At 45.3% G+C, this 14146-nt stretch overlaps 1 protein-coding gene across 2 annotated transcripts in view; it reads left to right on the plus strand.

Annotated features, from left to right (window-relative positions):
* The first annotated feature begins 2546 nt into the window (after positions 1 to 2546).
* Positions 2547 to 14146, plus strand: part of PAMR1 (peptidase domain containing associated with muscle regeneration 1) — a 59504-nt gene continuing 47904 nt past the window's right edge. For both annotated transcript variants that reach the window (XM_014281399.3, XM_027807969.2), the window contains exon 1: positions 2547 to 2775. In XM_014281399.3, coding sequence (XP_014136874.2) covers positions 2703 to 2775 — 73 coding nt within the window. In that variant the 5' untranslated portion in view covers positions 2547 to 2702. The remainder of the gene's footprint in view (positions 2776 to 14146) is intronic.

Raw genomic sequence — 14146 nt, forward strand, 5'->3', positions numbered from 1 at the left:
CCTGCTGGGCTAGCCCAGAGAGGGCGGCTCGCACACTGGGATTGGTAAAAAAGCTTTGGTCCGCTTGTTAGGACTTCTGGTTTCAGACTGCTATGGACTGTCATTGCAATTATTCTTGTGCCCAGAGGTTTCCACTTGACAGCCTTGGTTTCTTCACCTTTTACAAAAGCTGTGAACATTCTGCCTGTGGTGCCAGAGGTGGAAAACAGGAGCTACTACGAAATACAGGGGTGTGTGGAAACTACTTTGCTGTACAGGTGCCCCTGGTGAGGTGCCGGCAGTGGGGGCTGCAGGGGCCTCTGAGAAGTAGGCCTGCCCTGGGCCTGACATGGCTGGTTCCAGCCAGTTCCAACGGCCTTGCCACAGGGCACGGCCCCTCAGCCAGGCTGGTGGCACCGTGGGAAAAGTGTGTTTAAGAAAGGCCAAAAAATGCTGGACAGGCAGAGAAAGAAAGACAAAAAGCGAGAAACAGCCCTGCAAACACCAAGGCCAGAGAAGAAGGAGGGGGAGGAGGTGCCTCAGGCAGAGCAGGGATTCCCCTATAGCCCAGGGAGAGCCCACAGCAGTGCAGATATCCACACCACAACCCCTGGGGAAGCCCACACTAGAGCAGGTGGATATTTCATGAGGGACTGCAGCCTGTGGACAGCCCGTGCTGGAGCAGGGTAAAAGTGTGAGGAGGAAGGAGTGGCAGAGAGGAGCTGCAATGGACCGACCACAGCTGCAATTCCCTGTCCCCCTGCACCACTCTGAGCGTGGGAGAGGAGTCAGGAATGAAGGTGTCAAGCTTAGCCTGGCAAAGCAATGTTGGTTTATTTTTCATTTTTGTTTCTCACTACCTAAATCTATCTTCATTGGCAATAGATCGAGTCAAGTTTTTTTTTTGTTTTTTTGTTTTTTTGTTTTGCCTGTGATGGTAAACTGGTAACTGACTTCCCTGTCTTTATCTTTGCCCTCTGTCCTGCTGAGAAGAGGGGTGTGAGTAAGTGGCTGCGGGGGCGTTTGACCCTTTAGCCCAGGTTAACACACCACAGTTAGCATCTATAGATCATACCGAAATAGTTAAAAAGATGGTGTGTGAGAAGTGGAAACTATATATTTATTGAATGCTCATTACTGTATTTGCAGTTAGCATCAGTTCCACTGTTGGGAGCCGTGCACAAAGTCAAACAGCAGCTAAGTGCAAAAATGTCCTTCAAGTACCACATTATGTTGACATTTTCTGAGTAGCACTGTGTGCCGTAATGGTTAAGATCTTGGCGTCTACCTCAGGTATTCTTATATTAGCATTCTCAATGGTGGGTTTGTATCAGTGTTAAGAGATTTAGAACAAAAAGATGATCATGGAAGGTGCACAAACGCTACAAAGACTGTTCACAGTTAAAAGTCAATAGGTTGGTAGACAGACAAGCATAACATAGAGAGATGTCTGGATAAAGGAATTCACCCTGTGAAAGGCCACCTGAAGGTGTAATGGATTTTCCACTGCAGTAAACTACTCAGGGTTTCCACTGACTACTGCTCTCAAATTTTTGAGGCTGTTCAACATGCTTAAGAGCTTTACAAACAGCTGTAGGTATTTGTTAAAGCTTTTTGAGATACTTGAGTTTCTACTGCAAAGCAAATGCCAATATTTCAATTTCCCCCCCTCACAATGTACGTAAATTTTGAAAACTTGCTACAGAAATGAAATTGAGAAAGTCTGATTTAGCACTAGGAAATACTTCCTTTGGACAGCATTGAAAAACTGTGCAAGAAAAATATTAGAAAACATTGAAGTGCACTGCTATGAAATGTGGGCTGAAGACCATATAAAATCAGTAGCATGTGCTAATAGATAAAGCAAAACAAAATATGGCAGAAAGATGAAATCCTAATTAAATGGTCTCCTTTATGTGCATTGAACTTTTCCTCAGTATCAACAATGTACTGAAAAAACATTTCCATTTTGCCCAAATTGCGTTTTCTGGCAGAAATGGACTCCATAAAAAGGTTTTGACTAGCTTGAGCGCATGCATGCCAACTGATTCCTTTTGTGTTTTGTGGTTTTCATCCACTGTGGAGTGAACTGCCAGTGAGCCTCATTCATTCATCTGCCCCACCATAAAAATGCACGGCTATTTTAAGCATGTCGTAAAGTGAAACATGTCACTCGGCCAGGCTGCCCGGTCACAGGAGCGGGGCCAGGAATCCCTCTCTGCACCCACCTCATGCCCAGAGCCGCCAGTAGGGACAGCACCTCGAGGATGCAGCAGCTCCTGCATGGCATGCCCAAAGGGAGTATGTACAAAGTGCCTCCTTCTGGAGACATCTGTAACTTCAACTCACCCCCAGCAACTGGGATGACTCATATAAACAGGTATTCGCATTTCTGTTTCTTTCCCCTTTACAATATCTTTCTTTCCGAGATGAAAATTGCTATCTCAATGCTGAGCCCTGAGCCAATAAACCCATCACAAAAGGGATCAGCTGCCAGAGTCCAGAAAGGGTTAAGGCAGCAGTTGGAGAGGTTTGGGGTGACGTCGTGCTTCTGGACGACTGAGAAGTCTCTTGAAGGTAGTTCCCCTCTGGTGAGGATGGGAGTGAGCTGAGGTCTGAAATCCGAGATCCCTCGCAGCCTGGAGCTGGTGAGGTCCCAGTAAAAGCTGTTTGCCTGCTTTCCCTTTCCCGAGCAGTCACACCACTGCACTGGCCTGGGCAGCATGGAGCGAGCCCCCTGGACACATGTAGGACTCACTCTCCTCCAGCTCCTGCTCATCTCCTGCTTGCCAAGAGGTACTGTAAGTGAGTGTGTGTGTGTGTTCCCGGCATGGCTGAATTAGTCCCTTTCCTTCAGTGTGGTCAGAGGGGTTTGATCTCATGCACTGTCATGGGAAGTAGAGAGATCTGCAGGGATGTAATAATAGAAAGAAGGGGCTTTGCTTTATTTACCTTTTCTTGCCGGCATGGAGCATGTGTGGGGGGAGGTTTGCCCAGGGATGATTTCCAGGCAAACTTAACAGCCTTAAGGAGAAACAACTGGCTAGATTTATTTGCCAATGGCCATCAAGAAAAGGCTATGCAATCACTTTGCTTACTACTGCTTTATTTTCTTAACACTCAGTGCTAAGGAAATGATGATAAAAAGAGGCATTTAAGTCTCTGAATTGTGAAGCGTAATTTGTTTAGTTTGGCAAGACAGAGACTTTCCTCTCCACCCCAATACCAAAAATGAAGGCAAAGGAGGAAAAAAGTGAAGGAAAAAAGAAAACAAGAGCCACACATTGTTTCCGATCTGAGCTTTAGTTCTTCCAATATTATTCTTTCGAAGGGGAAGCCTTGTTAAAGCAGAATGATCTTTTTTATACTCAAGCCTCACTCCAGTTTCTGCTGAACCAGCATGTATGGTTACTTCTTGATAAGGTTAAGCAAAAAGCATTTACTGTTGAGTATAAATTTGCTGTTGTTATGGTCACGAACGTGGGCTGTTTACACCTGGAGATAGCTGGAGCTACTTGCAGCAGCTAGCTGACAGCATCACAGGCTGCTTTCTGGGAAGTTGCAGCCCTAAGGACTGGGAGGACTGGGAGGTGTGAGGTGCCTTCAGATCACCCACCCTTCAAGCTACTGCAGGCTGTAGCACTTCTGGCAAGGTAAGTGCCTCTTACCAAGGGAGCTGTCAGGTACACGGGCACTCTGATTGTGATGGCTATAAATAATTGGTGTCAAGGATGGTGTTCCAGAGCCCACTTTGCAGGGGCCACAGCAGAGGTTCGGCCTCTGCAGTGCTCTTCCCTGCCAGCCCCTTGGGGCCCAGGGTGCAAGTGACAGGTGGTGACCAGGGATGGCTGCCCACCAGGCTGGTCACCAGCACCTGCAGCTGTCCTGGGAAGCTGACCTCACACTAAAGATTCCCATTGGGACATGAGCACAGAGAGCTTCTCCACACCTCTGTCCCACATGCACAGACTTGTTCTGCAGGGGCCTCTCCCTCAGCCACATGACACCTTGCACACTGGCCAGGTGAGGTGACTCCATGGCACATGCCAGAATGGCACAGAAACAACCCTGCCAGTAGCAGAGCAGGCCTAGGCATGGGCTGTGGCTGTCAAGCAGCTAGGCGGGCAACAAATCTCTCCCGCTCTGTGGTGGCACGTCTCTGTCATGGTAAGAAGCTGGTCCGCAGAGTGAGCTGGCACTGGTCTCCTGGAGGCCCCCTCAGCAGCAATGGCAAGGGAAGGCAGGAGGGCAATGGGACACAAGGGCTGCAGGGCCACGAGCAGGGAGAGAGGATGCTGGTTCCCCTGACACCAGCTCCTCACATACCAGCAGCAGTGCAAGAAAGGCCTGGGGAGCACACAGAGGAGAGCTGTCTCCCTTGCTCCCTCTCCTTCCCTGCCACACATCCCTTTTCCTGCTGCTGGCAGAGTAGCTGGCGCAGGCACTTGCCCAGCACACAGCTGGTAGCATGAAGAGGGGGCCAGGAGCTCCCCTCCGGCAGTGGCGGGAGTGGCACTCAGAGACAGGGGAGCGATTCAAAAGTGCGGTGGCCTTAGCATGTCAGGGCAGGTTGGAAAATAGCATTTTGCCTCCTCCCCACAGATGTATCCAATTTTTTATCCGTGTTTATCACACCCAGTTTCACAGGGCCTGCCTCAAGAGTTGGGAGCAGGAGTCGGGGAGGTCTGGGAATTGATTTCTGGAATAAACTTGAAGTGCAACTGACTCATATTTGTTTAAAAATATATGTGTGTTTGTGTGTGTTTCTGCCTATCTAAACCCTTCCCATCGTCTCTTCCCCTCCCCCTCCAGGCGCTGTCTAGAGAAGTGGAGGCCAGATGCAGTCAGATGCATCCAGATGCATTCAATCTTAGCAAACGGGTTACTTCAGTTCACATGTTTAGGTTCCTAGCATGGACAAAGGGAAAGAGACTTGCTTTTTATTTTGGAGAAAAGCTGGGGTTACTCACTCTTGACCCTGGGGCCACCACAAGGGTCTCCCCAGAGTCCCTGCAAGCCTGCCCATGCTGAGAATTTGGCTCTCCATCAGCCCAGAGGGAGTCCTCACCACCCCAGGGCTGTGCTCCCTTGGAGGCATGGCTGTCCTTATCCCTCCTGCAGGACCAGGGACATGGTGCAGAGGCAAATGCGGAGGGATGCCATAGGGCAGGAGGCAAGCTACCAGCAGGGATAGAGGGCTGGGAGCTTGAGGGCATCTGCAGTCCTTGGTTAGGGCTGAACTACACAACCTGGGAGCAGCTGTAAGGGGTAAAATTTGAGATGTAGGCTCAGGGGTTTTGCTGCTGTCTGTGTGGACTATTTCTATCTGGGCAACATGAACTGCAAGAAAACTGCCAGCATGTTCCAGGTTTCGTACCATTACAGCAAGCAAGCACTCAAAACAGGTCCAGCACCACTCCTCCATCTTTCAAATACAAGCACATTCTCATGTTATGCTGTCACAAATTTCAATACTCCAGCTGCTTCTTCTCCACAGATTCCCAAATATTGTCCCCTATTGCAGAAGTCCTGCTTTGTCCCCCAGACCCCATTAGCAAAGGCTGGCTTCTCTAACCTCATTGATGCTGTCACTAACTTGCAAGTGCTACATCCATTGCCTGTTACATTCCTTGTCTTGTAGCACAGCAAAACCAATATCTCTTCCTGATCCCACTAGTATAATTTTCCCGACCGGAATAAGCTCCTTGATCCCACAAAGAAAGCAAGGCCTGAAGCATGATGTGGCACCCTCTGAGTTTTAACCTTACCCTGGTTATTTTATCCTGCCCCAGCTCTTCTCGGGTGAAGACGCAAGGCCAAAATGCTGATAAGATCACAAATGCCAGCTCATAATTATAGAGAAGAAACCAAAGGGGGGGAGAGGTTTAGGGTAGGCTTCTTCAGGTTGCTTTAGATGCTAAAAACATGCTGGCTAGTGGCTTAGATGGCCTGTAATTTAAATCCAACTATGACAAAAAGAAACAGTGAAAGGAAGCTGTGTGGTGTTTTGAGGGCAAGGGGAGGATGCGTGCAGAGGAGAGCGAGGTTTAAACTGGAACTGGATCTGAAATGCAGTGGAGGCATGAACACTTGATGCAGCTCTCTGAGGCTGTGACCAAGCCAGCCTGTCCCTAAAGGGAAAGGAGGGAATATAAGGGTTTGGTACAACAAAACGGGGAAAGAAGGAGCAGAGGTTTGACTTGGAACATATGGAGTATAGCTCTATTTTGCATGTTACAGCTTACCACCAGGGAATAAGAGCTGCTGAAATGTAGGAAGAAAGGGAATGGAAGAAAGCACCCTACCCTAGAGCTACCTGTCAGTCCCCTCCACAGCAGCTGGTACAGCAGGCAAGAGGAGGGGCTGCAGAGCGTGGAGGTTTATTGAAAGAGGGAAACGGTGGGAATGACACTACCATTTGAGCATCACAACTCAGGCAACGTTGGCTAAGGGGTAGTGGGATTACTGAGGCTTTAACGTGTAGGAAGACTGAACTGACAGTCCTGTTTTCAGTTAAGGCTGGAACCAGAAAACCCTAGAGCTATTTGCTTTGATGCTGTTTTTGCATTAACCCACCATTATAGCACGCTTAGATGGGCAAAGTCTAGACCACACAAATACGAAGCACAATTTTTATTTGGCTTTCCTTTCAGTTACACCTAGATACTTGATTTTTATTACAAAGAAAAACAAGGCAGTGTGAAGGGAGATACAAGCTTTGAAAGTCACATGGGAAATCTTGTTAAGGACCCAACGGAGACCTCAAAAATATTTTTTTTTTATTAAACTAACAATTCTTCTCTCCTTGGAGCAAAAGTGTTGGCAGTTTATGATTTGTATGTCATAGTCTAGTTAAGAATAGAAGCTTACAAATGTGAAAAAGGCACTACTGTAGGAGCACAACAAAACAACCTACAGCCCAGCAGGAACAATATCAAGACTATTTCTGAATTTATAGCTACTAAACACTATATGACAACAAAAAACCTGGAATAGAGACCCTCCTATTTAAAAACATTAGGCAGACCCCAACTGAATCAAAGGAGAATGTGCATTAGCCTTTTTTTCTATGTGAAACATGATCTCAGTTGTTAAAAAGGTGGAGCTTAAGAGAACAGTGGTCTCATCCAGCAGAACACAGTTGTACTTACACTAGACAGATTTTCAATGCATTTCTTAAACAGAATATACCTTCTGTAGTAGTTTAGCCTGCTTTCAACACAATCCTGCATTTGGGACTTAAAAAGAGACAATTGAGTTAATGCACATTTATTAAGTGGACAGATTCAGCTTAGTAGAGTTCCCCCTGTGTTCACCCACTGGCTTTGATTTTTTTAGTAAAAATTCATTCTTTCCCCACCCCCACCCCACTCCTACTGCTGTGTGAAAGCATACACTAATGGCCAGGAAAGGATGCTAACTGACTCTGTAGAAGAAGCAGTCTAATTATTCAGCAAAGGTCTGTGAGCTATAAAGTAAGCACACTAAGTAAAACTAAACCAGGGATCATTTTAGTTCCTCTTTTGATTAGCCCAGCTGCTAAAAAGAGTAAGTACATAATTTCTAAAGTGAAGCAAGTGTTTTTAGAGACAGCATTATCCTTGCCATACTCTTAACACATTAGGAAAACAGGCATCGTTTGCATAATAGGTTATCTGAGGCAAAAAGAAGTTAAGAATAGAGACCTGCACTTGCTTTCATTATTAATGGTTTGGGGAAAACATCATTTTCCAAGAGCTCCAGTAAAAGTTTCATAAAGGGATCATCTCTCTTCCCTTCCAAGGTCTATTCCTCTTGGCCTTGCTGAAATCAAATTCAGGCAACATGTTTCTCATTTCCAGCTGATGTATTCTAGATCATCAAATCTCAACACAGAGCTCTCTGTTGTTAACATCCACAAACATGATACCTATGGGGTGGGACCCAGCTTGCAGATCTGTGCAATGACAGCACAGCTGAGTAAGAAAGGAGCAGGATAAAACAGTAACAGAAATGGGACAGATCTAAAGAAAATGTTAGTTGTTACTAGGTTTCACCTGTGATGGAGCTATTTTTTTCTTTAAATGAGAAAGCTTCACTTAAGAATTATTATATAGCCAAACATTCCTTAATAAAAGCCTGAAGAAATTGCTCCTTTAAACTCAAATGCTTGTTTCTTCTGCAGAAGGCAGGAATTGTTTTGGAGTATCACGCTGAATAATTAAAATGCAATCAAATAAAATGGGGCATATTCTTATCTGTGGAACATGAACTGTTTGAACAATGACTTTGAAATAGTCATCCTCTATGGACTCTAATTTTAGAGACGTATCTGTTCCTATCTGCTCTTATTTACAATGCACTGTTAATTTGTATGACATTTTTCAAAATAATTTGAAATAATACCTCTTTGAGTCTAACTAGTGTTTTACCAATGTGCTGATGGATAAATTGATGCATGGAAAGAGAACTCATCTTTTCAGGATAACAGAATGGACTTGTAGGATGGGAAGTTCCATCAGTTTTGACCAAGATATGGATGTCCTTATAAAGCACTTCCATCTTTCAGGAGTTCTGATAAATACATATATCTAGTAGGTCCTAAGATGCTCTCTCTTTTGTAGGACTGTAGAGCACATTTAGGTTGTAAACTTTTCTTCCCCCCCCCCCCTCCCCCCCCCCCCCCCCAAGAGATAGATGGAGATGGCAAACTCATTTTCTGCTGGATCTGCCCTCTGATCCCTCCACATAGCAACTAACATCAGCCCAAAGATAGTGTGTGGGAATGGGAAGTCAGGGACAAAAGGGAGGAAAGTGTCCCATCTCAGCAGCAGCATGGGCTTATATCAGCTTAAAGTGACTGCAGCCTGAAAAAAGTCATTCTTCCAAAGAAGTGGAAGCCACAGGATTTAATTGGTGTAATTTTTTTTGCTTCAATTCACCTTAGTTCTTAGCTATATAATTTTCCTATTCTCAGACCTTTGGAACAGAAATCCCCTTTCTATCTAGCAAGGTATCTACGACTGAAAAATTCGCCATGGCAAAAAAGACGCGTGCTGAAGCTGAAGTTTTACTATGATGAGCTGCCTGACCCAGTGCTGAGGCAGCAATGTGCTTGTGAATCTGTTCCCAAATCACCAAAGCTTTAAGCCTGACCTAGTAAGATAAACCAGAATTGAAGTTGGTTTACTGGAATATTCCTAGGTGCAAACTGCAGTTGGTTAGAAGCCCACTAACTTGTGGATCACACTTTTTTTCCACACCCTCAAACCCTTGCTCAGAGGTTCCCCATAAATAACCTCGCTGAAGATGAAAGCTAATAACTCACTACATTCTCCACCACGGTTTTACATTTCATCCATACCCCCATCCCAAAGGAGTCTCTCTTCCTCTTTACTTATTTCTTTTTTCTTTATATGGCTGAAGAACCTCTTGCTATTATTTTAATTTCCTTTGCAAGGTCAAATTCAGCTTGGCTTTTGGCAGTTCTTCCTTTGTCCCAGAGCTCTAAGACATAGCTTGCTTTGATGATCAGACTTTTTTCCATCCCTGATAGGTCTCTGCTTTTCCCTTGAATGAGAGATTTGACTGGGCTCATTGTATATCCCACAGGATTCATCAGTATCCTTTCCAGCAGACCTTGTATTGAATAGAACTAGTGCTTTAAGATGGTGTTATCCTTACAGCTATTTTTTATTACTTGGGCATCCTCTTTGAACTCACCGGCATAAGAATAAGTAGCATATCCAACCTTCAGGGTGAATACTAATGGAGCCTTCACTTATCTTCCGAGCAGACTTCTGGCTTTTCAGAATAGTGCAGTAAAAACTACCCTTTTGGAAGGTTGCATTTCCACTCAATTTCAAACAATATTTCTGTCAAACCTCCATCACAACCCTTCCCAAGTACTAATAAAAGAATTTCTTATGTTTTTTTTTATCACCTCATTTTCCAAAGTCCTGCAGTTTGGAACAGGATAGTATTCGAGGTTTAGCGAGGACAGAGGTGGCTGAGTTATATGTGTGCCCAGGCCATGAGTGTGATAGGAAAACCAGACACACTTGTGCCAGGGAGATGATGACTACATCGCTAACTGTTCAAGCTCCTCTGCTGCACATCAGGCTTCCCAAATGCATCTTGCCCAAGGAAATCAGCATGCTTTGGAAAGCTGAAGCGAAAGTAAGAAGCAAAAATGGGAATTCTGGGCCTGAAAATGGGAGAGATGTGGGTAAGCCTGGCACATCAAATCAGAGCTGGATTTGCTGCAACTTCATAAAGGAACTGAATGACAGTAGAAGCTTGATAGTCCAACAGGTTAGAACTATTTACCCTTCAAGCCACTGCAGCACCAGGAGAAACCTACTTCCACTCCTTCCCTTCGCTGGCTCCTGTGGGTTCATGGCAGGAGGCAGACAGAGGCATACAGAGGCAGACAGGCAAGCACCACTTTTAAAAAGGCAAACACTGAGCCAAACCAAAATCAAGAGTGAAGGCTGAAGTTTTGCCTTTGCAGTCTTGACAATCTGTGGAGAAACTGAGGTCCTGTTACTGACCTGTTACTGGAAGTCAGTAAGCATTAAACTACTCAGCAAATTGGCTGTATGTTTCATTTGTTGCCAGTTCTTCTGTAGGTGCTCTTCATCTGCTTTTCAGCAGCTCAGCTCCCAGTGCTGTCTCAGAGCAGGATCAGGCAGCCCACCCCTCCACATGGTCCTGCTGCATCTTCTGCTTGCTGTGGCTCATCACACACATACAGGGTTTCAAGGAGGAAGCTCAGGACCCAGCTGTTAGTGGGGAAGTCTCCGGAGTGAGGAGCCTTTTGCTCCTCCAAAGCCCTGGCTCAACACTGGACAGCAGGGGAGATGGCAGCATCACTGTGATGAACTCCTGTTGCTGTTACCAAGGCCTCAGACTGACAGGGAGGACATTGGGAACATCCCCTTCTACCGCTGTCTTACAAAATTGACCACTGACAGCCTTTAAGTTCTGAAATATGCTATATGGACTAGCCAGTCTTGCTAGGTGCAGATGTCAATACAAGGCTCCATTTCAAATCTGGAAACACATGAGGATTACCAGCCACCTTGTGTATGCCTCAGGGCTCATCTCCCACCTCACTTGTCCCCCAGGCTGGACTCCAAGCATCAGGCAAAATATTGTGTTGTGCTCTGCCAGGCTCCCGAGCCAAGCAGGTCTTCCCTCTGGCACCTTCCCCAGAGGTTCACGTGCTGTCCCAACACAGCCATTTCTTGCTTGTTTTCCACAGCCTTGAGCTGCTTCCCTATGTGCTGTTTATGTTTGGATTTAATGGGTTTTTCTTCCATCATTAAAATCCCATAAATTAATCCACTGTTTACTTGCCTGTCCAGAGAGTTGTTTGTTCTTTTCAGCTAAATATTTTGCATGGGTTGTCAAGCAGCTTCTTCCTGCTTCTCCCAAAATCAGGTCAAGCCACTTTCTGGACTGTGTTTGATGCTGGGAGATGCAGCCACTGCCTGCAAGCCAGAATGCCTGCTTTGGAAGATTATCAAAGGCAGGCCCACAAAGCACCCCACAATTATCTCTGCCACCGCTGGCCAAGGCCTGGCTTCCAGTATTTTACTCAGTTAATAAATCTCCCCCTGCTCTTCTCTGCCTCATTTTCTTCTGTTTTGGGGTAACAATGGCCTTGTGTGGGTGTGGGGAGCTGCCGGTGGTTACCATTCCCCAAACACACAAGAGGGAGTGGGGTTATGCCTCTTCCTCCCTGGAGCCCAGGCTGAGCTCAGCAACACAACCAACCCAACATTCATTACACACACTAGCGGGTCTGCGCAGCTCCCTCTGAAATATATGAGGGAAAGGTTTCCTTTGCCTTTTGTTCAGTAGCCTGGAGATACTTATGCAAAACAAAACAGATCCTACTGTTATTAAAAAGGTGCATAAAGTCTTCACACAAATTTATTTGAAGAATAGCTTCTACAAAACTTCAGAATAATGGATTTCATTATTTCTGTGAAGAAAATCCTAGAAATGATCACTTATAAAAAATCTCAGACCCATAAATGTCCTTGTCAAGGCTATATATGTTGCCCAAACTGCAGTACCTGAGAAGCTGAAAAGGAATTAAATTATCAGTAAATCAAGAGTCTATTTTCGTTGTCCCAGCTGAGACAAGGGCAAGAAGTGAGCAAATAGTTTTTTCTAGGTGGCAGCAAATTTATTTTTACAATTCTTTAAGGGTCAAGATCTGCTGCTTCCATCTTAACACTAAATACTACTTTAAACTCTATTTATGCTACAAATACACCCATTTGGTTCACCAAGAGTAAGTGTGGCATCTGCTTTTTTGCCCTGTTGTGTACACAAGCTCTACATAAAAAAAATAAATATGCATATGCACACACATACACTCTCTACACACATACAAACATGTGTAATATTTTCTGGAAGCACACAGTAATTTAGGTTGAAAGGGGCTTTTGGAGGTCATCTGATCTCTCAGGGAAGTGCTAAATCAGAAGTTACGTTGTGTTGCTTGCAGCCTTATCTTGGCCAGGTTTTGAATTCCTGCAAGGATGGAGACATGACAGCCAGCTGAACATCAGCCAGCAGTGTGCCCAGGTGGCCAAGAAGGCCAACAGCATCCTGGCTTGTATCCGAAACAGCGTGGCCAGCAGGACTAGGGAAGTGGTTGTCCCCCTGTACTCGGCACTGGTGGGGCTGCACCTCAAATACCGTGTTCAGGTTTGGGCCCCTCACTGCAAGAGGGACATTGAGGGGCTGGAGCGTGTCCAGAGAAGGGCAATGGAGCTGGTGAAGGGTCTGGAGCACAAGTCTTGTGAGGAGTGGCTGAGGGAACTGGGGTTGTTCAGCCGAGAGGAGTCTCAGGGGGGACCTTACCAGTTACCTGAAAGGAGGCTGTAGGCAAGTGGGGGCAGGTCTCTTCTCCCAGATAACAAGGGACAGGACAAGAGGAAATAGCCTCCAGTTGCAGCAGAGGAGCTTTACACTGGGTGTTAGGAAATATTTCTTCACCGAAAGCGTGGTCAGGCATTGGAACAGGCTGCCCAGGGAGGTGGTGGAATCACCATCCCTGGAGGTGTTTAAAGAACACATAGATGTGGTGCTTAGGGACATGGTTTAGGGATGTACTTGACAGTCCTGGGTTAATGGTTGGATTAGATGGTCTTAAAGGTCTTTTCCAACCTAAATGATTCTATGATTCTATGCCATAGTCACCCCAGTGCAACTTTGCCTGTGAACATCTGGATCATTTTACAGATAGCAGTTTCTCTTGGGCGTTTTACAGCTGCAACCCAAATATAGCCATTTTATTAATAAGCTTTAGTAATAAGCTTTAGTATCTTGAGAGAAATTAGGTTTGTAGTTTGAGCTGGGAAACAGGAGAATCTGAAGGAAGCTTTGCAAAAGCTCCTGAGTGTTAGGTAGTTATTTATTTCTTAGACTTTGGGGAGTCCTTCTTAAACAAGAAGTGGGACTGACCCCCATACACCACAGATACAGCTATTTTCAGTCATGTATGGTGAGATGTATCAAAGTGAGTGCCAGTTCTAATAAGATAATTAGACACATGCAATCAATTTGCTCTGGAATCAGAATCAGATACAGTTCACAGATAAATGGCTTCATTAAAAGAGAATAATAGCCATAGGTTAAGAAGACCCAGCTTGCCCAGGTTGATTGACTGCTGTTCTGGGAATTAGAAGGCATAAGTTTAATTCCTGTCTCTGCTATTGTTTTTCTCTGGGACCTTGAGCAAAGTCACTTTACCTCCCTTGTGCTTCATTTTTCCATCTGGAAAAAGGACTTTGTAAAGCATGTTGAGTTCTACAGGCAAAAGGCTTTATAACTGCTAAACACTAAGGTTATTTTGATACAAGAATTTGTAATTGGAATAAAAAATTACTGAACCTTATTGAATGACAAAAGCAGATTTCTTTTTCTTTTTGGAATTATTAAGGGGGTGGGGAGGGAGAGTAGAAAGGTTTCAGCACAAAACAAACAGCAGCCTGGTTTCCAAACTGAGTGGTGGTAGACTCTCCCCAGTTGGTACACCAGGCACAAGGGAAATACTCAGTTCTGAGGAGCACAAAGGGCTGAATTTCATTTCCCAGCCAAAGGAAAAAAAAAAGAAGAAACAGTTTGGTGGTCCCTTTTTAATAGAGCCAGTAAATATCATCAGGGG

This window comes from Falco cherrug, chromosome 7 (assembly GCF_023634085.1).
Source record: "Falco cherrug isolate bFalChe1 chromosome 7, bFalChe1.pri, whole genome shotgun sequence".
In the NCBI taxonomy this organism is placed as follows: Eukaryota; Metazoa; Chordata; class Aves; order Falconiformes; family Falconidae; genus Falco; species Falco cherrug.